At 53.6% G+C, this 22,870-nt stretch overlaps 3 protein-coding genes across 3 annotated transcripts; all 3 read right to left on the bottom strand.

The window, feature by feature from the left end:
- Positions 1-259: 259 nt before the first annotated feature.
- On the bottom strand, positions 260-1,280 carry S100A8 (S100 calcium binding protein A8). Its single transcript, XM_002715343.6, has 3 exons — positions 1,247-1,280; positions 613-775; positions 260-470 (listed from the first exon to the last, which is right to left on the bottom strand). The coding sequence occupies exons 2-3, from the start codon at positions 751-753 to the stop codon at positions 342-344; spliced, it is 270 nt and encodes an 89-aa protein (XP_002715389.1). The 5' UTR covers positions 754-775; positions 1,247-1,280; the 3' UTR covers positions 260-341.
- Positions 1,281-9,373: 8,093 nt separating this feature from the next.
- On the bottom strand, positions 9,374-13,524 carry LOC100349767 (protein S100-A15A). The gene is made up of 3 exons (XM_002715514.6): positions 13,083-13,524; positions 11,120-11,308; positions 9,374-10,310 (listed from the first exon to the last, which is right to left on the bottom strand). Exons 2-3 carry the CDS (start codon positions 11,267-11,269, stop codon positions 10,134-10,136), a joined length of 327 nt encoding a protein of 108 aa, XP_002715560.1. The 5' UTR covers positions 11,270-11,308; positions 13,083-13,524; the 3' UTR covers positions 9,374-10,133.
- Positions 13,525-20,366: 6,842 nt separating this feature from the next.
- Positions 20,367-22,540, bottom strand: LOC103350047 (protein S100-A7). Its single transcript, XM_089336964.1, has 3 exons — positions 22,383-22,540; positions 21,561-21,715; positions 20,367-20,617 (listed from the first exon to the last, which is right to left on the bottom strand). The coding sequence occupies exons 2-3, from the start codon at positions 21,702-21,704 to the stop codon at positions 20,456-20,458; spliced, it is 306 nt and encodes a 101-aa protein (XP_089193090.1). The 5' UTR covers positions 21,705-21,715; positions 22,383-22,540; the 3' UTR covers positions 20,367-20,455.
- Positions 22,541-22,870: the final 330 nt, after the last annotated feature.

Here is a 22,870-nt window from a genome sequence, read left to right as displayed (position 1 = left end):
CCAAATCACCCACTGGGAACAGCTAGTAAAACCACTGGCTATAGTGAGATGGACTTTTTGGAATCCTTAAGTCCTAGAACCCATGATTCTGGAGCACGGGGCTGGAAGAGACTCAGGAATTGTTTGGGGCGAGCACGGGGAGGAGACCAGGGGAGCAGTAACTCACCGAAGGGTGGTGAGAGGTGACTGGGGGCGACACAGCTTTCCCAACCTTCCCTCCACACCCGAGAGCCTCACCCCCAAGAGATCAGCCAGGGACTAGGGGAGGTATCAGTCACTTTATTATCCGCAGGGAGGCGTCCACGGGCCCACTCCAGGCCCACCCCAGGCCCCGAGCCCGGCTACGCCTTGTGGCTGTCTTCGTGGGCGGACACGCCTATCTTCACAATCAGTATGAGGAACTCCTGGAAGTTGATGGCCCCATCACTGTTGATATCCAGCTCTTTGAACCAAGTGTCTGCATCCTTTTTCTGTCGAGATTGAGAACGAAAAGCCAGTGTACAGATCTCAGAGGGGGGGCATGGCTGTGGACAGCAGGCACGGGGGGACCAGCGAAGCCAGGGCAATGTCGCAGCCAGGCGGGAAGCCCAAGCACACCCAGCCCCTCCTCACCTTCGTGTACTGAGGACACTCAGTAGCTAGGAGCTTCTTCAGATCATCCCCGTAGAGGGCGTGGTAATTTCCTTTCTCCAGGGAGTACTTGTGGTAGACGGAAATGATGGAGTTCAAGGAATTTTCCAGATCAGTCGGCATGGTGCCCAAGGATTTGCCGGACCTGAGAGAGAGAACCACACAGGGAGACCCAAGCTGGGGACGGTGCACCTGCCCACGGCACAGCGAAGACTAGAGAGACTATCAGAGGGGCCACAGCCCAAGGGATGGCTCTGTTCTAGACTATACTATCCAAATAACTAAAGCCACAGATGCCGTGGCTCTGAAGGGTGGCCCTGTTGGTGGGGGAGGCGGTTGTGGCCACACAGACACACACAGAGGGCCTGGCTATCCTTGCAGCCCACCCTCTGCCCAAGAAGGGCCCAGCTTGGGAGACAAGGGGCCCTCGCCTCTGGAAAGCACTAGAGGACTCCGCTTCTTCCTTATCCCTGTCTCTCTCCTCCTCCATCAGCACCGACCCTCGCTCCGACTCCTGGAGCTTTTTCTCTCCTGTCTCTGAGGAGGCTGCTCTGGTCCCCTGGCCCTGCCCTCAAGAAGCCCAAAGTATGGCACAGGCTCCCTCAGCTCCACTTACCAGGTCTCCCCAAAACAGAGTTGACAAAAGGCGTGTGGGGCTGAGCGTCAGCTCCTTTTTATAGCGTTGGGCCTTGGCCGGGTGCCCACAGCCATAGGCCGTTCAGGCACGGTTCTCCTGTCCAGAGTTGCTACAGCTTTTGGTTTCCCAACCTGGTGAATGTGGCAATCCCTGCACAGAATGAAAATTTCTGCTGGGTAGGAAGCGGGGGAGGGGCTGGAAGGAGGAAGGCTTGCCCGGCAGTAGTGCCCTGGGGAGGAGGGCAGCCAGGAGGAAGCTGAGCTGAGCACTCCTCTTCTGGGCTGCTGGCCTGCCCTCCCCAGTCCAGCCAGATTTCCAGTCCTCAGCCGCCCAGCCTGCCCCACTGCTGTCCTTGCCGGTCCTGTGCTTTGTGGCCAGTCTGCCCATCTCTGAAACTGATGTCAAATGCATCATTTTGAATGTATTCATATAAGAACACTCCGCCATAGATTTCCGATTCTCAAAAGGTCCAAAGGTCTCAGAAAGGCTAAGACGCCTGTCCTAGCTGCCAGGATGTAGTAAAAGGAGGAGTGCTGAAGGGAAACGAAACCAGCACAGGAAAGAGTGATCTGTACCCTCGTGTTTATTGCAGCTCAATTCATAACAGTTAAGACATGTGTGGGGAGCAACTGGGAGCAACTCGGACTAGACTAAGTTACTGGAATTAAGACTTATTCTATGTTGGCCGGCGCCGCGGCTCAATAGGCTAATCCTCCGCCTAGCGGCGCTGGCACACCGGGTTCTAGTCCCGGTCGGGGCGCTGGATTCTGTCCCGGTTGCCCCTCTTCCAGGCCAGCCCTCTGCTGTGGCCAGGGAGTGCAGTGGAGGATGGCCCAGGTGCTTGGGCCCTGCACCCCATGGGAGACCAGGAAAAGCACCTGGCTCCTGGCTCCTGCCATCGGATCAGCGCGGTGCGCCGGCCGCAGCGCGCCGGCCGCGGCGGCCATTGGAGGGTGAACCAACGGCAAAGGAAGACCTTTCTCTCTGTCTCTCTCTCTCACTGTCCACTCTGCCTGTCAAAAATAAATAAATAAAAAAATAAAAAAAAATAAAAATAAAAAAAAGACTTATTCTATGCATCTGCTCTCCCACAATATGGCGCTGGGAGAGAAGAAAACAGCTTCTACACAGCTGCCTCCAGTTCAACCAATAAACTGTAGGACCTGCTCCTGATTGGAGGAGAGCAGCGTACTCGGCGTGTGGGTAGCAGAGTTGGGATTGGCGGAAGAGGACTATAAAGGAGGAGAGAGACAACATGCACCAGGAACATCTATCTGAGGGAACACCTGTGCAGCCCCCGAGAGAGCCGGCCAGTGGTGTGCCGCTCCCCCGCAGAAGTGGGGAAAGTGGCAGGGGGAACCGCCCTTCCACGGAGGTGGAAGGGACGGCAGCCAACCCGGGAAGAACCAGCAGCAAACCCGGGGAGGGCCGAGCAGACAAAAGAACAGTGCAGGGTCCTGTGTCGTTCCTCCACGAAGAGGGGGAGCGACATAATGGTGCCGTGACTCGGATATGAAGCCTAGGCAGGGTTTAGTGTCGTTCCTCCACGAAGAGGGGGAGCGACAACATTGAATCTACCCAAATGCCCATCAACTGAAGACTGGATAAAGAAATTAGGGGACATATATATTGTGGAATACTACACAGTGGTAAAAACAAAAAAATGAAATACTGTCATTTGCAAGAAAATGGATGAAACTGGACAACATCATACTTAGTGAAATAAGCCAGTCCCAAAAGGACAAAGACCATATGTTCTCCCTGATCTGTGATTACTATTAAAGCACCTAAAAGGCAATTTGTAGAAGTGAAATTAACACTTCAAAATGGAATGACTTTGAACAGCCCTTGTCTCAACTGTTGAGGAACAATTTCTTTTTTTTTTTTTTTCATACAATTTGTGGAACTGTTGACTTAGTATAGAGTTAATCCTATGTGTATAAAGTTAATTGAAAATAGATCGTAAAAAAAAATAAGAATGGGAATAGGAGAGGGAGGAGAAAGAAGGGTGGGAGTGTGGGTGGAAAGTCGGGTAAGGTGGGAAGAATCACCATGTTGCATTCATGAAATAAATAAATAGTTATACATCCAAATAAAGGAGGAGGGGTGCTTCTGTTTGGTTTTAGTGGGCGGCTGGACTCTTGGTGGGAACTGAGATGCCAAGGGCTGAGTTGGTTCCCATCCCGCTGCCCACGCCCCTTCGTGGCCATCCTGCTCTGTGAGCTGGGGTAGGGGGAGCTGTGCCTGGGCCCCCGCTGCACTGCACAGGGCATCGCGTCATTGTGTAGCCAGCAGGGGCACCTGCAGCTCTCTTGGGGGTCATTATGGTGCCACAGACCCCAGGAACCGGTGCTGAAGTCCAGGGTGATGACAGCAGGGGCGGTTCTTTGGAGAAACTAAATGTGCTTCCTTCCCAAGAGGAGAAGAGGAGAGTCCATTCCCCAAGCTTTCAGGGGGCGCACCCCCCCAACCACAAAGGGCTGCTCTTATTCGCTGGCCCCCAGCACTGAAGATCCGTGCTGCATGTCTCCTGTCACAGAGGACTTCACGCCCTTATCATCTCATAAGAGCCTCCAAATATTAGGAAGGCAGCGTGCAGAACTTTCCCAGCCAACAGAGGAGGAAGTTAAGGCCCAGAATGTTCCAGAAGCACTTCGCCCAGAGTTTCCCAGTGTAGGTGTGTCAGATGCAGAGTGGATCTGGAGCGTCGGCCCCAGAGCATGAGCTGACAAGAACGTGACTCCACAGGGCGTCCTCACCCCCTGCCTTTCTTCATGCTGCCGGCAAAAGCTTCCCCTGCACCTCCCCTGCCTAAGCCACTGTCACCCCCTTGGACAGACAGGATTCGCTTCCCCCTTCAGGTTTCCACGGCCATCTGGGCTCCATTTTTCTACTTCCTATATAGCAGGATGATCTTGGACACATCACTTACCCTCTCTGTGCCTTGGTTAGGACACTTATTAATCAGAGATTTAAAAAATCAACCTAGGGGGTGAACATTTAGCCTCGAGGTTAGGATGTCCTGTGGCCCACGTTGCAGGGCCTGGGCTCACTAACCAGCTCTGCCTCCTGACTCCAGATTCCTGGGAGACCCCGGGAGGCAGCAATGATGACTCAAGTAGTTAGGCTCCTCGTGCGAGAGATCTGCCTTGGGCTCCTGGCTCCTGGCATGAGCCTAGCCCACAGAATCCAGCAGTTCCACTTCTGGGAAGAGGCCTGAATGAGTTGAAGGCAGGGTGCTGAAAAGATGTGTCCACACCCATTTTCATAGCAGCCCTGAAGGGAGGGGGAAATGGACAGTTGTTAAATGCACTCCAAATTTCGTGTTTGAGGGAGTATTTTTCTTTTTCTTTGAAAGTCACAGAAACAGAGAGGCACAGAAAGAGATGGACAGATAGAGAAAGAGAGACTGAAAGACAGCCAGAGAACTGCCATCGACTGGTTCCCATTCCCAATGCCTGCAATGGCCAGGATGGGCACAGGGCCAGGGCTAATGCCAGGAGCAAGGAACCCCATGATTTGCTCAATTTATGATTTGCTGAACTTTCTTCACCTGTATTATGTTTTAATAAAAAGTTCACACACAAAAATGAGTTGGGTGTGTAGAGCAGTGGCAGAGTGGGCCCCGTGTGTGTAGGGGGTGGGTATGGACGGTGCTACCACCCAGAACTCTGCCTGAGCCAGCACCGTGCCTGGCACGCACACCAGCAACCACAGCCAACAAGAACAAGCAATAGCAAAACAGTGGCTGACACTTGTTGGACATCTACCATGTGCCAAAAACTGTTCTAAGTGCCTTACTTGCACCAATTCGTTTCATTCTCACAATAATCCTAACAGGCGTTGTGCATAGGGGGAAACCGAGGCCCACAAAGAGATACAACGTTGAGCGCATCAAATGATTCAGGGGACTTACGTGGTGCGACAGCACCCACTGCCTGTCCCTGCCTGCACGGCCTCTTCCTCACCCTTCCTGGTCCTGCTCTGAGTTCATTCCCTAAACCTCCCTCCCCAACCCTATCCTCAAGATTTCTTTTTTAATATCTATTTATTTGAAAGGCAGGATGACAGAGAAAGAAAGAGAGACAGAAGACAGATCTTCCATCTGCTGATTCCTTCCCCAAATGGCCACAACAGCTGGGGCTGGACCAGGCTGAAGCTGGGAATCAGGAATTCCATCAGGGTCTCCTATGTAGGTGGCAGAGCCATTATCCACCGCCTTCTTGGGCTCATTAGCAGGCAGCTGGATCAGAAGTGGAGTAACTGGGATTCGAACCAGGCAATTCTTTGAAGAAACGCTGCAGAACCTTGATCCCACTTGTTGAAAATTTCCATTGCAAGTTTTGCCCTTCTCTACAGCCAATCTGGACACAGCACGCTGGGTGCCCCCCCCACCCCGCTGTAACTTTTCAGCCTGAACTGTGGAAGCCAAACCAGCCAAGGTGTTGATGGTGTTGGCTGTTGTTTCTGCTGGTGATCACAGGTCCTCCTCACCTAGGGCATGAACGGGATTCGTTGTTTTCCTTGCACACTGGTGTGGGTGGGCTGCCTTCTTCAACTTCAACTCCTCCCTTCCTAAAATGAGTTATCCCCCTGTAAACTGCTGATTTCTCCAGGGCGTTGTCCCCACGGACTTTTCATAAAGACATCAGTGTTTCTTTTTTTTAAAAGATTTATTTATTTTAAATGTTTTACCCTCAAATAAACTTGCCCTTTCATTCCATTTTTTCACATGCTTTTTTTTATTTTTTTTATTTGACACTTAGACAGTGATAGAGAGAGATAGAGAGAAAGGTCTTCCTTCAGTTGGTTCACTCCCCAAATGGCCGCCATGGCTGGCGCTGCGCCAATCCGAAGCCAGGAGCCAGGTGCTTCTTCCTGGTCTCCCATGGGGTGCAGGGGCCCAAGCACTTGGGCCATCCTCCACTGCCCTCCTGGGCCACAGCAGAGAGCTGGACTGGAAGAGGAGCCACCAGAACTAGAACCCAGCACCTATATGGGATGCCAGCGCCGCAGGCAGAGGATCAACCTAGTGAGCCACGACGCCAGCCCCTCACATGCTATTTTTTTTTAACAATTCATTTATTTATTTGAAAGGCAGAGTTACAGAGAGGCAGAGAGAAAGAGAATGAAAAAGAGAGAGGTCTTCCATCTACTGGTTCACTCTCCAGATAGCTCCAATGGCCAGAGCTGCACCAATCCAAAGCCAGGAGCCAGGAGCTTCTTCCAGGTCTCCCACATGGGTATAGGAGCCCAAGGACTTTGGCCATCTTCTACTGTTTTCCCAGGCCATAGCAGAGAGCTAAATTGTAAGTGGAGCGGCTGGGACTTGAACCGGCACCCATATGGGATGCTGACACTGCCAGCGGCAGCTTTACCCACTATGCCACAGCACTGGCCCTTTATTTATTTATTCATTTATTTAGCAGAGTTTTACAGAGAGAAAAGGAGAAACAGAGAGAGAGAGCTCCTCCATCTGCTGGTTCATTCCCCAAATGACCACAAAGGCCAGCTCTGGGCCAGGCAGAAGCCAAGAGCCAGGACATTCATCTGGGTCTCCCACATGGTTTCAGGGGCCCAAGTACTTGGGTCATCATCTGCTGCTTTCCCAGGCACAGCAGGGAGCTGGATTGGAAGTGAGGCAGCTGGGACTCGAACCAGCACTCATATGGGCTGTCAATGTTGTAAGTGGCAGCTTAACCCATTATGCCACAGCACCAGCCCAAAGCATCAATGGTTTCACCATTCTTCCACCCAAGCATCCCCATAAATAAATGTGGGATGTTTATTCTTGCTTCGGTTTTTTTGCAGAATTAATGCTACTCTGATGGGGCTCTTTTCAAACTGATGTCTTATCCTTCTTAGGACCTCAAACCAGATCTTATTCAGACACATGATGAAAAGTTAGTATGAGTTTATTTTGATGCATAAAAATTTTGAAATCTATGGAGTTTTCATAATAGGCATTTTCCATGAACTTTTGAATACCCCTTGTTCTATGATTTATCTGCTTGTTGTCTTTTCTTCAAAGCAGGGAACCTCTTTAGAAAAGAAGCCATGTTTGTGTTCACACCCCTAAGGCTGGCACCTACTAGGTGCTCAGATAGCATGTATTCAGTGAATCAATGCATGTACACTTGAACTTGTAGCCTTTTCCTTTTCCAGTATGGAAATTCCCTTTATCACTTCCAGCCACATTGAATCATTTCTAAAAGGAGTCAGGGTAAAAACCCATCAATCCAAGGCAGACTAGCTTCCTTGCCAAAAAGTGAATCAAACTCTCGAGAGGAAAACGGGACCATTTGTGAAACAGGATAGGTGTTCAACCAGTGCCCAGCCCTTACTTCAGCCCTCTTATTCACCGGGCACACCCCTCTGTGAGCTGCCAGCACCGCGCCTGACCCCAAGGCAGCACCTCGGCCTCAAAGGGTTCCTGCAGCCGCTCACCACTTGCATAGTCCCAGCACCTTGTGAGTGATGATGATAGGTGTAATGATCCCTGTCTGGCAGTGGGGAGTTCCCCAAGGACCTTCCCCACATCCAGTGAGGCAGAGGACAGCATTCACGAGTGATGACTTGCTTCCAGCCTCACCTGCAGGCTGACCAGTGAGACCAGGAAGCATCGCCCACAGCCAGCCAGCCTTGGGGGCTTCAGAGAAAGCAGGCGCCCGGCTGAGCTGACCTGGCTGAAGACAGGTGCCGGGAAGTGGGCAAGCACATGAGAGAAAAGGCAGAGTCGGCAATCAGCCTGACGGGCATTGGGCAACGCAGGGGGGCAGAACCTGGGCATGTTTACAGGAAGGGGCGCGATCCCCAGCTGTGTGTCCCAAGAGAGGGAAGCTGGCCCGTCCCCCAGGCTGAGGAAGTGAGGACAGGCAGGCAGGGCTGGTGGAGAAATCCCCAGGAAGTGTCTGGAGCAAGACAAGGAGCACTCAGCCTGGGTGCTGTTTAGTGCTCAGCGGTCTATGAATCCCACTGCTTCTCAGATGAGCCTGGCAGGAGGGATCCTCCCAGGCTTGGGGGCACAGTGGCCCCAGGGAAGGAGCGTGGATCCAGGCAGGGGACGCTGGCTAAGCTCTGGGTTCACTGCCCTTGGACGGCACAGAAAGTAAAACAGCTACAGCAGCAGAGGGCGCCCTTCAACAGGGGCAGGGTGGGAGAGCAGCGGGGGCTGAGGGTCTTGGCAGGGGTGGGGGTAGGGGGTGAGCCACGTGCATGATCCCATCTGTCTTTTACAATTCATCGCTTCCATCAAAAGAAGTGCAGGACGCCGGACCCCACACCCCTCCTCGGAAGAGACAGCCTACCAAGACGGAAGCCAGCAGTGCCCGAGAGCAGAGGAGAGCTCCCTGAGGGCTCTGTGTCAGATCGCCGGGCTCCCAGGGTGGCTCAGGGGCCACGGGACAGGCGAGTCACGGGTTCAGAGTCAGCAGTGGCACCCATTACCATGCTTTATTAGTAGAGACCGACCCAGCCCCTCTCTCCTCCAGGAAGCCTTCTCTGGTTGATCATCTCCCAGGTTCCACTCATCACTCTTTCCAGGGACAGGTGTCGGTCAGGTGTCCATCTTTCTGCCAAGCCGGACTGTCAGCTTCTCCTCTGTCTCGGAACCCTGACTCAGAGCCAGCACACAGGCTGCCCTGGCGGGATGGCTCCCCGCCCTGCACTGGCAGCCGCGATGCAAGCCATGCAGGCCAACCACTAGCTGTGGCTTCCCCTCAGTCACCAAGGCCTGAACCTCGGCCTCGCGCTGCACCCTGCCTTCGTCCTGTCCTGCCGTCCTCTCCTCCGTGTCTGCTCCCTCCCCTCAACCCTGCATGCAGACTTGCCCCACCCCCACCCCACCCCACTCCCTCCTGCCCCAGCTGTGCCTGAACCTGCCACCAGGTCCCCAGCCTCTGCTCTGTCTCATCTGCCTCCACACCCCTCCCTGCTTGCTTCTGAGAGCACCCAGCAGGACACACACACCCACACCCACACACACCCTCCCACACACACTCACACACACCCATACAAACACACACACATCCCACACATATCCACATACCCACATACACACACTAACACCCACACACCCTCCCACACACACACCCTCCCACACACACACCCTCCCACACACACACACACTCTCCCTCACACACCCCCACACACACTCCCTCCTGCACACACACACACACACACCACGCTCAACCAACCCATTGCCTAAAGCCCAAATTCCACTGCTCAGCTGCCAGCCTCTGGCCGCAGCCCACTCATCAAGCTGACTTCGTTCCTGTCTTTCCATGGACAGCACACCTCCTGCTGCCCCTGGATCCCGCTGTGCCCTCCCTCTCCTGGCCCCTGCCAGACCCAGGGGGGTCCACCTTGGGGCCCTGGCTTGTTGGCGCTCTCCTTCAGAGCAGGGACGCCTTCGGAAGAGGGGCCCAGACCCATCTCCTCGGGGCCCCCAGCCCGTCGTGTGTGTGGGATGGGCGAGGGAGCTTCTCTAAGGGCCGCCTCTGGTGACGAGAGTCCTCCCTCACAGACTGAAAGCTGAAGGCAGGGCCTGTGGCTCCCGTCAGCCCAGCATGGATTCCCCGCAATCAAGGGCAATGCCTCCTCCGTCAGACAGGGGCTCCCTGGAGGCAGAGGCTGGGTCTCCCACCCCAAATTGGTGTTTCCTGGGGTGGGGGAGACCTGGATCCTTAGGCGGTGCCCAGACCCCTGAGCTGACCAATACTCAGAAATATTTATGAAATTGCACTATTCTCTCCTACACAGCCGTGCTTTCCACACACACATACACGCATGTGCACACACATACATAGACATACGCCACGGGGTCCTCTGTTCCCAGGTCACACGTGCTCCGGGCAGCCCGCCACCCCTAGTAGAGGCTGTGCTGGGCGCAGTGGTGGGCGCACAGCCGCCGGTGGTACTGCAGGTGGTAGTCCTTCGCCAGCTTGCCCAGGACGTACAGGAATTCATCAAAGCAGATCTGGTTGTCCTTGTTCCTGTCTGCGGCCCGGAACAACTCTGTGACATAGCATGGCTGCTTCCGGCCCTGCGAAGGGGGTGGATCATCAACCACGGCCCAGGGGTGCACACTCCCACCAGGGCCTCCAGCACCTGCTGGGACCGGGGGCTGGCTACAGCATGGCCCTGCCTGAAGGGAGCTTGCAGGAAACCACAGCAAATATTCAATGGCTAGGACTCTGCAGGCTGCGTAACCGTGAGTGGGTCCTCAGGCAGAGGATATGACCCGGCCACCACCCACAGTCACTGTCTTCCTTCCCCGAGCACTGGGAGCTCCCCAAGGACAGAGGCCACCTGCCCCTGCTGGCTGCACCCCGGCACCACTGCCCGGGGTTCTCGCAAGCTGTGCATCTGCCTGGGAATCGGTCACACTTTGTGCCACCCTATAGAGCACAAGATGGGGGAAAGGATGAAGTCAGGAGTCCTGGAGCTGTCAGGATGCCCAGGAGGTGGCCCGGATGCAGCAAGGAGGGAACGGAGGAGGAGGAGGGGGCACTGGAGTGGCCAGGGGGAACAGGAGCAAAGTCCAAAGCCAGAGTTCCGAGGGTTGGCATTTGGGGCAGAGTCCCAGAAGCAAGGAACCAGGAGGCAGGATAGGCAGAGGAACCAGCAGGTTTGGGCTAGGCCTGAGTCCCAGGGAGTAGCTCTGCTCGGGCTGGAGCAGGGCCGGCCAGGGCTGGGGCAGACCCCCCTTCCGCACCCCCTCCCCTCTCCCCCCCTCCCCCACATCTACTGGAGAGCCTCCCAGAGGCAGCGCCCCCACCTAACACCCTCACTGCTCACGGCCAACCCCAGCTGCAACCTCTCAGGCCCCACGGCACCCCAGACCCTGCGCACCAAGCCCTCCATGAAGCGGGGCGCGTTGTCCATGAGCAGGGCCTTCAGCTCATCCAGGGACAGGGTCTCCACGTCCCCCTCCCGAGCCGCGTACTGGTGGAAGCAGCGGATGATCTGGAAGAGGGAGTCCTCCATGGGCGTGTCCGTCATGGCTGCCGGGCCGGGCCTGGGGATGCAGGGGTGCAGAACCTGGGAGAAGAATGCAGCACTTCATCTGGAACATTCCACAGAGGGACAAGCACCTCCCCCAGAGCCCTCTGCCCTCCTGCTGTCTCCCGGGCCCTCCCTGCACTCTCCGTGGCCCCCTGTAAACCGAACTGCAGAACCTCAGGACGCGGCTCTCTCCCTTCCCAGGGACGGAGGCGGGGCTTCCCGGGCACAGGAGCTGTGTCCATGTCCCCAGCCCCCCAGCCCGGCCATGGTTAGGAGTGACCTGAAGTCAACTCAGGCCTCTGGTGGCAGGCGGCGGCACGGTGCTTCAGATGCCCTCATCCAGATCAGAGTGCCTGGGTTTGAGTCCCGCCTCCACGTCTGATTCCACTTTCCTGCTAATGCACACCCTGGGAGGCAGCAGGCTTGGCTCCCTGACACCCGTGTGGGAGACCTAGATTGGTTCCGAGCACCTGGCTCTGGCCTAGTCCAGCCCTGGCTGTTGCAGGCAACCTGGGGAGTAAACCAGTAGGTGGAAGCACGCTCTCTCTCTCTCTCTCTCTCCCTCCCTCTCTCTCTCTCTCTCTCTCTCTCTCTCTCTCGATCAGTGTGTGTGTTTGCCTTTCAAATAAATCTAAAATTTTTTAAACCCTTTGAAGCAAGACCCTATTTATGATGTTTCCCAAGGACATATTTTTTTTTTCTGACAGGCAGAGTGGACAGTGAGAGAAAGAAAGAGAGAGAGAAAGGTCTTCCTTTGCCATTGGTTCACCCTCCAATGGCCGCTGCGGCCGGCGCACTGCAGCAGGCGCACCGCGCTGATCCGATGGCAGAAGCCAGGAGCCAGGTGCTTTTCCTGGTCTCCCATGGGATGCAGGTCCCAAGGACTTGGGCCATCCTCCACTGCACTCCCAGGCCACAGCAGAGAGCTGGCCTGGAAGAGGGGCAACTGGGACAGAATCCGGCACCCCCAACCGGGACTAGAACCCCGTGTGCCGGCGCCGCAAGGTGGAGGATTAGCCTAGTGAGCCGCGGCGCTGGCCCCAGGACATATTTTAAATCCTTGCAAAAGCAGATCCCTACTATCAAACTATTGTTGCCACAGCAAAATGCTAAAATGACTGTATTACCCAGAAACCCCAGCTCCACTCTCTGTTGCGAGCTGTTCCCTTTCTCAGCTGAAGCTACGATAGCACAGGAGTCCCCATATCGGCTTCCACCAGCCCTTGCTGTGCACGGCTCTCCAGGAGGAGCGGACGTGCTGTTAACACAGCGCCCCTGGCCCTACAGTCCCATGGCCTCCCAGACCCTCTGACGTCTGTGACCTGCGACTCCCCACTTCCTGCCGAGGCAAGGCCCTTGCTTTCAAGGGCTAAGATGGCCTCCCTGGTCAGCTGTGGCCCTGGGGCCCTGGGGCCTGTGAGATGAGACGGGGACGTCTGCTGTGCCCACCGCTGACAGAGCTGGCCAGTGTCCAGGTGGAGCACATGGACTCTGCTCCATCTCATCTTCCCCACGGCCTCGGGAGGCAGACGGCAAGAACCCCATGTGCCTGAGGGGAAATGAAGGGAACCTCCCAGGGTCACACAACTCAGCCGCTGGCTCCAGACCCATGTCTTTGGGAATAAGCTCAAAGTCGGGCGTTCAGGTTAGCGTCCTAAACCCCCTTGGGGCCACAGTGACGCTCTTGGGACACCCATCTATACTACACCCATTCCCCACAGAGGTGGGCTGCCCGTCTCTGCTTTCCAGAACCCGCACTCACCCAACACAGCCCACCTGCCCCCACGATTCTCTCACAAGAGGCTCTGACCTGTTGCTCTTGGGATCCGCGGTCCCGGTCTGCGGTTGACCCTGGCGATTCCCCAGCACCGGGACTGGAAGCGGCGTTGTGAGCGGGGAGCCCACCACCAGGCCCCACACCCTGCCCGTCCTTGGTGCGTCCAGCTGCGGCAGCCAGTGCTGTGACTCCTCACAGCTGCCTCAACAGCACAACCGGACCTTGACTGCATTCCTGAGATGACGTCACAAGACTTACTTGCTAAGATGAACTCAACCAGCCTCAAGGACCCACCTCCCTGGAAGCCAGATCAGAAACATCAGAGAATCACCAAGGCCTCAGCATCGTCTCCCTCTCAGAACTCACAAACCAGGCCCCAGGGTTGGGTGGGGTCAGACACACACTTAAATACACCTTGCGTGGCTTCAATTAGTGATCCCCCCCCAAACTTCACCGTCTCGAAGCATGTTCACGCATTCAACAAGTATTTCTCGAGTAGCTGTGGTGTGCCAGGCCCTCTGTGAGGCAGTATGAGTAAGATCCAAGGCCAGCTCACTGGGTGGGGACGAGTCACCCACTCTCATCATGTACCACGAGCACTACCAAGTGGCATGAACAGGGTGCTCCAGGCACCCGGGAGGGAGCACCTGCCACCTGGAGAGCAGAGGAAGGCTTTGTTAGGGAGGTAATCGTTGAGCTGGGACTGGAAAAAAAGTTTGAGTTGTAAGGAGGGATGGCGGGCAGGTGCTCCAGACACAGAGACCTGCAGGGTGCAAAGGCTTGGTGTGGGGAGGGGGGAGCCAGGGCCCACTCGGGGCGTGGAGTCAGTCGAAAGAAACAGAGGCGGAGAGGCAGAATGGCCCTGCGCACCTGCAGCTTTATCCTGCCACAGAAAGAAGCTCATAAAGGATTTTTTTTTTAATAAATTGGATGGGAAATGAATGCAAAGTGGGAGAATCGGCTTTGTTCATTAGGGAATAACTGACCGCAATATGGAAATGACCCTCCTAGGGAAGACCAGACCTGGGGGCGTGGCCTTCTTGCACCTGCTCTGGGGCCCCTGCGTGACAGGTGGCGCCTCCCCAACTCCTCCCCAGCGTATGACCCACTCAAGCCTCCTCTCACAGCCTCCCTCACCTCAGGCCTGGGCCCTGCAGGCTGATGTCTGCATCTCCCAGAAGGGGGCACCAGAGGACAGGCCATTGAACCAGAGGCTCCACCTGGACTTCAGGCAGGGCAGGACACAACCGGTGGATAGCTGAGCCAGCACCTTTTCCAGTTTCCGTGCGGCTTCGTCCACCCAACACAGTGGCTTCCTCAGCAGCCCGGTGGCTCATCAGTACACTGTTACGGCTCAAAGCCAAAAACGGGACTTGAACTTTTGTTTAATAAAACCTCTTGGCCGGCGCCGTGGCTCACTAGGCTAATCCTCCGCCTTGCAGCACCGGCACACTGGGTTCTAGTCCCAGTCCAGCGCTGGATTCTGTCCCGGTTGCCCCTCTTCCAGGCCAGCTCTCTGCTGTGGCCAGGGAGTACAGTGGAGGATGGCCCAAGTCCTTGGGCCCTGCACCCCATGAGAGACCAGGAGAAGCACCTGGCTCCTGCCATCAGATCAGCACGGTGTGCTGGCCGCAGCACGCCGGCCGCGGCAGCCATTGGAGGGTGAACCAACGGCAAAGGAAGACCTTTCTCTCTGTCTCTCTCTCTTACTGTCCACTCTGCCTGTCCGAATGAATGAATGAATAAATAAATAAATAAAACCTCTTAGCAATGCCACAGAGAACGCTTTTGTTTTTTAAGATTTTATTTATGTCTTTACTCAGCAGAGTCACAGACAGAGAGAGGGAGAGACAGAGAGAGAGGTTTTCCACCCACTGGTTCACTCCTCAAATGGCTGCAACAGCCAGAGATGAACCAATCCAAAGTCAGGAGCCAGGAGCTTCTTCCAGGTCTCCCACGTGGGTGCAAGGACTTGTGCCATCTTCCACTGCTTTCCCAGGCCATAGCAGAGAGCTGGATCAGAAATGGAGCAGCTGGGACTTGAACCAGTGCCCATATGGGATGCTGGCACTGCAGGCAGACACTTAGCCTACTACGCCACAGCGCCGGCCCCCAGAGAATGTTTTTGAATAGCTTTCCTCCAGCCATTCCCCCTGGAAACTTAGGCCAAGAAATGAATTAAGCAGATGTCCAAAGCAATAATCAGGCAAACCCTCACCACTGCAATATTTAGAACCTGAAAAGTAAAGTAAAAACCTTGAAACTACCCAATTAACAAAAGTGACCTATCAGCATGAGTCATCCCTGGAAAACTGCTGAGTAATAATTTGTCAAAAGTCAGACTGCCCTCCTCTTCACCTCTCCCTCTCTCTCTGTCACTTGGCCTTTCAAATAAATAAATATTTTTTAAAATTCATGGGGCCTGCATTTTGGCGTAGTAAGATAAGCCACCACTTTCAACACTGACATCCCATATCAGAGTGCTGGAGTGTCTCTCCTTTCTCCATCACTCTGCTTTGCTTTGCTTTGCTTTTCTCTTTAAAGATTATTTATTTGAAAGGCAGAGTGACAGAGAAATGGGGTGGGGGGAGAGAGAGATCTTCCATCTGCTGATTCACTCTCCAAATGGCCGCAACAGCCAGGGCTGGGCCAGGCAGAAGCTAAGAGGCAGGAGCTTCTTCCAGGTCTCCCACGTGAGTGGCAGGGGCTAGGGAAAGCAGAGGCATAAACCCAGGCCGTATGGCTCCACGGAGCCTGTTCTCAGCCACTCCATTATCTTGACTCTGACCTGTTCTGAGTCCAGCCCCGGGAAACCAGGGGAGGAGCCCTGCTGTCAGAGAAAAGCAAGGAACAAAGGCTCGGATGGGAGCCATCCTGGTGCGTGTGAGAGAGACAAGGACTGGAATGACAGAAATGAAGAGCAGAGACAGGAGGTGCGGCCTGAGAGGCAGGCTGAAGCCAAACCAGGAGGTGAGACAGGAAGCCACCAAGAGATGTTCAGTGAGGGCTACGCCATGTTCGCGTACTGGGAGACTCTGTCATCGTGAGGTCGCCAATCCTCCCAAAAGCAGCCCACAGCTTCAGTGCAATCCCATCTGGAGTTTCTTACAGAAATTAAAAATATAATTCTAAAACGCATATGGAAATGCAAAATGCTAAGAATAGACCAGACAACCACAAAGAAGACAGCAGATTGGGGGATTTTACAGGACTAGATGCTACGATTTATTATCACAGGTATGGTAGCCAAGATCCTGTGGGACGGGCTCACAGAGAGCCAGAGACCAATGGAACCAAAGGAAAGAGAACCAAGGAAAAGATGTCCACACCTAATACACCGTGGATCCATTGGTTACTCATTCACGGGAACCAAAAACGAAACAACCTCACACGTACACAGAAATCAAGTCTACGTGGATTGCAGGTCTCACTGTGAAAAGTAACGACAGCTTCCAGAACAGTATAGAAAACATATTGGGGCTGGCGCTGTGGCATAGCAGGTAAAGCCGCCACCTGCAGTACTGGCATCCCATATAGACGCCGGTTCGAGTCCCGGCTGCTCCACTTCCAATCCAGCTCTCTGCTATGGCCTGGGAAACCAGTGGAAGATGGCCCAAGTGCTTGGGCCCCTGCACCCACGTGGACTGCTCTACTTCAGACACCAGTCTCAGGGTCTGGACCGCCTCATTCTGCGGACTGACAGGCTAGGACTCGGGGGTTCCCACATACCCCTCTCTTGGGTGAGATGATTTGCTAGAAATGGCTCACAGAACTCAGAAGACCTTTCTCTTCCTGTTGCCAGCTTGCTACGCAGGATACAACTCAGGAGAGGCTGAATGAAGAGACTCGCAGGCAGGGGACCAGGCGACGCAGGGCTTCCACGCCGCCCAGCACCTGCCACTGACCTCCAAACCCCGGGGCTGGGAGTTTGTGGAGATTCCTGTGTAGCCATGAGTGAGTAAATTGAACCGCCTGAACTCAATCTCCAGCTCCCCTTGCCTCCCAGGAGGTGGGAGACTGGGGCTGGAATCTCCAACACTTTTGTCACACAGTGACCTCTGGCAGCCAACCCCTCGGGCACTATCTAGGGGCCCAGGAGCCGCCTCACTAGAATAAACCCAGAGTGCTTGTTAGGATTTGTGATGAGTAACCAACTATATTCCCATGCCCCATCACTCAGGAAGCTCCAAGGGTATTGCAAGCTCTGTGTCGAGAACAAGAATGAACACCAAATAAATATAGTGTCACAGAGATCTTGTCTATTTTTAGTTTTATATATATATATACACATATATATATATATGATTTTATGTGTCTATAATTTACTCAAGCTACCATTACTAAAAATTTCATTATTTTTGCATCTTCCTATTTCTGTCAACTCTTGATTAAATATGATTTTGTGCCCAGCTCTATAGCAGGCTTTGAGGAGAGGGTAGAACACAAATAAATAAAATTCTTCTGCCTTCAGAAGCATTCAGGGAAGACAGGAGACATGCACCTGGACAAACAGGTGCAAGGTGTGTGCCCACCGTGGGACGCCAGCACAGACCAAAGGGCAGGGCCAGCAAGGACAGCCCCCTTCACGGAGAAGACCCCTGCAGTAGTGGGAGCTGGGTGCTTGGCAGCCTCATGGCCGGTCACACCCAACCAGCACCATGCCACAGCCAAAGCCACAACCTTGAGCTCCAAAGAGTCAACAGAATGAGAAAACTCATTTCATTCCAGCTTGGTTTTCAAGGAATTCCCAAGTGCAGGGTAGGGACTCAAATATATCATTTTATGAAGAAGGCCACTATGGAACAAGGCCTTGGGGAACAAGTTTTAGAGTTGTATAGATCAGAATTGAACCTTTGTTCTGAAACATACTAGAGCAAGAATTAGCTTAAGAGCAACTACTAGTTATTATGCATTGTATGAGTATTAAAGAATAGTGGAAGAACCTACACTCTCAATCACACAACAGCTGACACACGACAGGTTCTGGAAATCCGATGTCACAAGACTCCAGTAACTTCTGCATCTGAGAAAACAGAGCCGGAGTTGTGCTGTCCCTGGTACTGAACTCACCGTGAACTCACATCCGGCTCCTGCCTGCCTTTCACCTCTTCAGACCCACATTGCTTTAACCTTCTCTATAGGAGCTCTCTTCCAGGTAGAATCCTGAGGAGGAGCTCAACTTTCCAGGCAGCAAAGGAGGACAAAGGGAACAACAAGGAGAAGAGTAGAAAACCATAAAAGAGCACGCAGTGTCTGATAAACTCCAGATGGCTCCCATTCCTTGCCACTGTGAACACACCAGGACCAGCATCCTCACATACATCCCCTTTGAATATGGGAGACAACTTTTTTAGATTTATTTATTTATTTATTTATTATTTGAAAGGCAGAGTTACAAAGAGGCAGAGGCAGAGGAAGAGAGGGAAAGAGAACGAGAATGAGAGATCTTCCATCTGCTGGTTCACTCCCCAAATGGCCACAATAACCGGAGCTGGGCTAATCTGAAGCCAGGAGCCAGGAGCTTCTTCTGAGTCCCCCATGTGGGTGCAGGGCCCCAAGGATTTGAGCCATCTTCCGCTGCTTTCCCAGGCCATAGTAGAGAGCTGGATCAGAAGTGGAGCTGCCGGGACTCTAACCAGCGCCCATATGGGATGCTGTCACTGCAGGCAGCAGCTTTATTCACTACACCACAGCGCCAGCCCCAAGACAATTTCTAAGTTATTCTTAGGTGCCCAGGAAAGGGAGTGATGGATCATAGAAAGTGTACCATCTTTATTTTGTTTATTTATTTGAGAGAGAACTCCTATCCTCTGATTCAGTCCTCAAATGCCTGCAGCAGCCAAGGCTAAGGCAGAGTCAAAGCCGGGAGCCGGGATCATACTCCAGGTCTCCCATGCAGGTGGCAGGGACCCAACTACTTGAGCTATCACTGCTGTTTCCCACTGTCTGTGTTGGAGCCAGAAGCCAGAGCCAGGGATCAAATCCAGTTACTCCAACGAGCAGGATACAGTTGTCTTATACACCAACCCAAATGTCCACCCCAAGAACACAGATATTTAGCTAGGCTTAAAATGGTATCTTATTGTTGTTTTAATTTGCCTTGTGCAAGAGCTCTGACAGCACCCTTTAAGCTTCAGTGATCTTTGTTTTGCTTCAGTGTGGCTAGATAGGGGCCGGCGCCGTGGCTCACTTGGTTAATCCTCTGCCTGTGGCGCCAGCATCCCAGATGGGCACTGGGTTCTAGTCCTGGTTGCTCCTCTTCCAGTCCAGCTCACTTGGTTAATCAGTATGGCTGGATAAAATAATGGCTTCTTTTCACTGGGAGCATAATTCAATTTCCCACTATTCTCAATTTCATAGTAAAATTCTGAATTTCTAGTGGAGGTATTGTTTTATTATATTCATTTTCTATTTAAATATGTCTATTTTAAATATTTATTTATTTTTATTTGAAAGGCAGAGTTTCAGAGAAGCAGAGGCAGAGAGAGAGAGAGAGAAAGAGAGGCATTCCATCCACCGCTTCACTCCCCAAATGGCCACAATGGCCAGAGCTGCACATATCCAAAGCTAGGAGCCTGGAGCATCTTCCAGATCTCTCACACAGATGCAGGGGCCCAAGGACTCGGGCCATCCTCTACTGCTTTCCCAGGCCATCTCAGAGAGCTGGATCAGAAGTGGAGCAGCCAGGTCTCGAACTCATAACTGGTGTCCCTATGGGATGCCGGCACTGCAGGCAGTGGTTTTTCCCACTACATCACAGCACCGGCCCCTCTATTTAAATTTTTCTGATCTTGAATGAAAGTTTATCCTTTTGCACTTTAAAAAGGGCAGAGCAGGAAAAAAAAAGTCCTTTTTATTTTTCCCTAATTAGAGAGTAGTACTTTGGGTTTACACAAATGTTCGGTCAGAGTCACTCACTTGCAGCTTTTATTGTTTTTCATTCTATTTGTGTTCCAGATCTTTCTTCTAGGGCAATTTTCCTTTTTCCTGCAGTATTTGCTTTTGAATCTTTGATTTTATTTGTATTTATTTGGAAAGCTTAAAAAATAACAGCAAACAAGCTGAAAGAAAAGTATCTAAACTTGAAACAAACTCTTTACACTGTTCAGGACAAAGTAGAGACACTAACTCTGGTCTATATTATATTGCATGCAAGTTAAAATTACAAAGGTAAACACAAAATCTGTGTGTGTGTGTGTCCAAATCTATAAAAGCAAGGCAGGAGGAGACAGAATCACAAACAACCAAGTACCTAACCAGGAATCAACTGTGTGGCCAACATGCATGACCAGGGAGAGAGGAAATATCACCACCGACCAGAGCAAGAGAGGCTGCAGTTTATTGGCTCCCAGGGTGTGTTAGGCTGGGCCTCGGTGGAGACCTTTGGGCCCGGAGGGGCTGAGTCATCACTGACCCTCAGAAGACAGCTTCCCGCCTTGAGACGAATCGTGCAAATCTGCAACAATTGCAGCAACCCTAGAGAGAAACTCAGAAAAGCCGATCTCCTGCTTGTCATCCGCGTCCTCCTTCTTAATGAGCTTGTCTAAGAAATCTGGGCTCTTTTGCTCCTGCGGGGAGAAGGTGTCAAACAAAAGAAAATCAGGTCACGGGCCCAGGGCCGTGAGGGCGGAGGGGCCCCTGACGGATCCGGGCGGGGGGCCCTGACGCTGCACTTGTTGGTGGTGGTCTCTGGCTCAGATGCAGCAGCACCGAGTTCTGCCTGTGCCCCTGTGAATGCCCAGTATTCATTCTCCCTGGCCTGAAAACCAGCTCCACCCATCATCATCAGCAACGCTGAATCCCATCCTTCTGGGGTCTCGCTCTGATCTTACCTGTTGAGCTACGTGCGCCAATGAGTTTCAGTGAGTGGTGCTGACATGAGATGTTACAGCGAGTGAGAATCAAACACTCTAGAATTCTAGGGCTGCCTCACTTCTCTTCACATTAGTATGGTTTCTAATTGTGTTACTTCTGCTCCCGGGGGTATTTAAAGAGAGTTTCCAGAAGGAGCAGCTGAACCCAAAAAGCCTAAAGGGGCAAATTCCTGTTGTAGCCGGGAGAAAGACAGGCCAAGCCACCACCTTTCCTTGGCCCACGAATCACCATAAACTGCAGCTATCTAACAATGGCTGTGAACCTCTCTATCCCTCTCCCCTTGTGCGAGGTTCTTGCATGTGCATCACCGCACAGCAACCCTGGGAAACAGGTGCTATGGTCCCATTTGAAGGTCAAGGACTGAGGCTCAGCAGGTAGGACTGTCTGTATTTGCGCCAAGGTTAATGCGCAAGCAGCAGCAACTGTGCAGGACCCCTGGGCCTGCTAACCCCTGTCCTGCCGCACCCCAGGGGTTCATGGAGTCAGCTGTGCAGGAGGCTGGGGAAGGTGGGAAAGGCTGCTCAGCCCAGCCTTACTGGCACCTGTCAGAGAGCAGGGATTCCCAAGCACCCCCGGGGCCGTGGTGCTGCCCGCTCCTGCCCCACTCCCAGCCGACCCTGGTGCGTCCCTACTCACCCAGGCCGACAGGAAGGTGGGGAAGTGCTCCTGCATTATCTTGGACAAGCCAGATTTGTCCAGGGCACCCGAGGCCAGGCTGTACTTATGATAGAGGCTGAGTAGGTCCAGCAACATCCTCTCGGCTTCAGTGTTACTCATCATTTGCCAAGGAGCTGCAGGAAGGAGAGACGGCCCCTGTGTGTTTGTATGTCCCTACATGCAGCCCCAGAAGCCTCACTCACCATCAGCCCACACACTCTGTGGCCCGGGCACAAGAGACCCCGAGCCCTATTGGGGTCAAGGTTGGGTTGGCAAATCTCGTCAAGTTCACGGGATGCAAGCCCAAAACATGGGCATTGGCTCAAGGGACTTGTGGATGGAACCACCCTTTTCCCAGCTCTGGGAAGAGTGAGGCCAGAATAATGGGGAGTGGGAGCCCCAGGCACTGGGGACAAGGGAGTATTACAGACGCGCAGGGACTAACTCTGAGTCCCTGACCTCCAAGCACCTTGAAGAGACTCGAGCTCAGAAGCCTGGAACACACCACGCACCACATGGTAAGTGGTACTCTGCTCTGTTCTCATTGTCCCCAGTGGTTCTTCTGTGAAGCCCCCTGATATCACCAAGCCAGCAAAAGGCAAGACAGAAAGGCTGCAGATGATCAAGTCCAAGCCTTCATTGCCCAAAAGAGGGAGGCGAGGGCTGGAGGGAGGCAAGGAAAGACTCCCGGGGCTGCACAGTGTGAGGCTGAGCTGTCACCGACCCCCAGCCAAGGGACAGAGCAGGCTGGGTCCTCGTGCCTTAAACCTAGAGGAAGCAAAGGAGCAGCTGGGGACTCACCAGTCTCTGAGCAGGAGCCACACAGGAGGAGGTCGGATGAGGATGTGCAAGAGTTCACGAACAATCCCTTTTATGCAGCTTAGAAATGGGTGGGGGCCAGGGCTGGGAGCCTGGGGCTGTTCCATCAGCTGCCTGGACTAGATGCAGCCCTGGGTGGGGACACACACTGAAGACCCTGCCCCACGGCTCAGGGGTGCCTGTCAGCCCCAGCCCATGGAGGGGCCTCTTGCCGGCCTTAATCCTGTGGGGCTGAATGGCAGGTGGTGACAGTTGGGCGGGTGAGAGGGTTGCTGTGCCCCAGGAAATAGAGCACTGGGGGATTTGCAGGGAGACTCGGGGTCATTGACTGGGTGTCCACTGAGTCATTCAACCAACCGTAACTCATCGATGATAATGGAGCAGCAACTCCCAGTAGGGACAGGTCACTGCACGCCAGGCGGTGGGCTGAGAGTTCCGAATGCACTGTCACATTTAATTCTTCGGAAAGT

This window comes from Oryctolagus cuniculus, chromosome 7 (assembly GCF_051225735.1).
Source record: "Oryctolagus cuniculus isolate XC-2025 breed Fujian yellow rabbit chromosome 7, ASM5122573v1, whole genome shotgun sequence".
NCBI lineage: Eukaryota > Metazoa > Chordata > Mammalia > Lagomorpha > Leporidae > Oryctolagus > Oryctolagus cuniculus.
The sequence above is the reverse complement of the archived record's forward strand: the minus strand, read 5'-3'. Positions and strand labels throughout refer to the sequence as shown.

Bases quoted from the DNA above. Each gene is read 5' to 3' on its own strand.
- S100A8 (XM_002715343.6), bottom strand. From the start codon at position 753: ATGCCGACTGATCTGGAAAATTCCTTGAACTCCATCATTTCCGTCTAC. The intron at 471-612 runs GTGAGGAGGGGC...CAATCTCGACAG, and splicing joins AGTGTCCTCAGTACACGAAG to AAAAAGGATGCAGACACTTG.
- LOC100349767 (XM_002715514.6), bottom strand. From the start codon at position 11,269: ATGACGGACACGCCCATGGAGGACTCCCTCTTCCAGATCATCCGCTGC. The intron at 10,311-11,119 runs GTGCGCAGGGTC...CCCCCTTCGCAG, and splicing joins CCCGCTTCATGGAGGGCTTG to GGCCGGAAGCAGCCATGCTA.
- LOC103350047 (XM_089336964.1), bottom strand. From the start codon at position 21,704: ATGATGAGTAACACTGAAGCCGAGAGGATGTTGCTGGACCTACTCAGC. The intron at 20,618-21,560 runs GTGAGTAGGGAC...TTCTCCCCGCAG, and splicing joins CCACCTTCCTGTCGGCCTGG to GAGCAAAAGAGCCCAGATTT.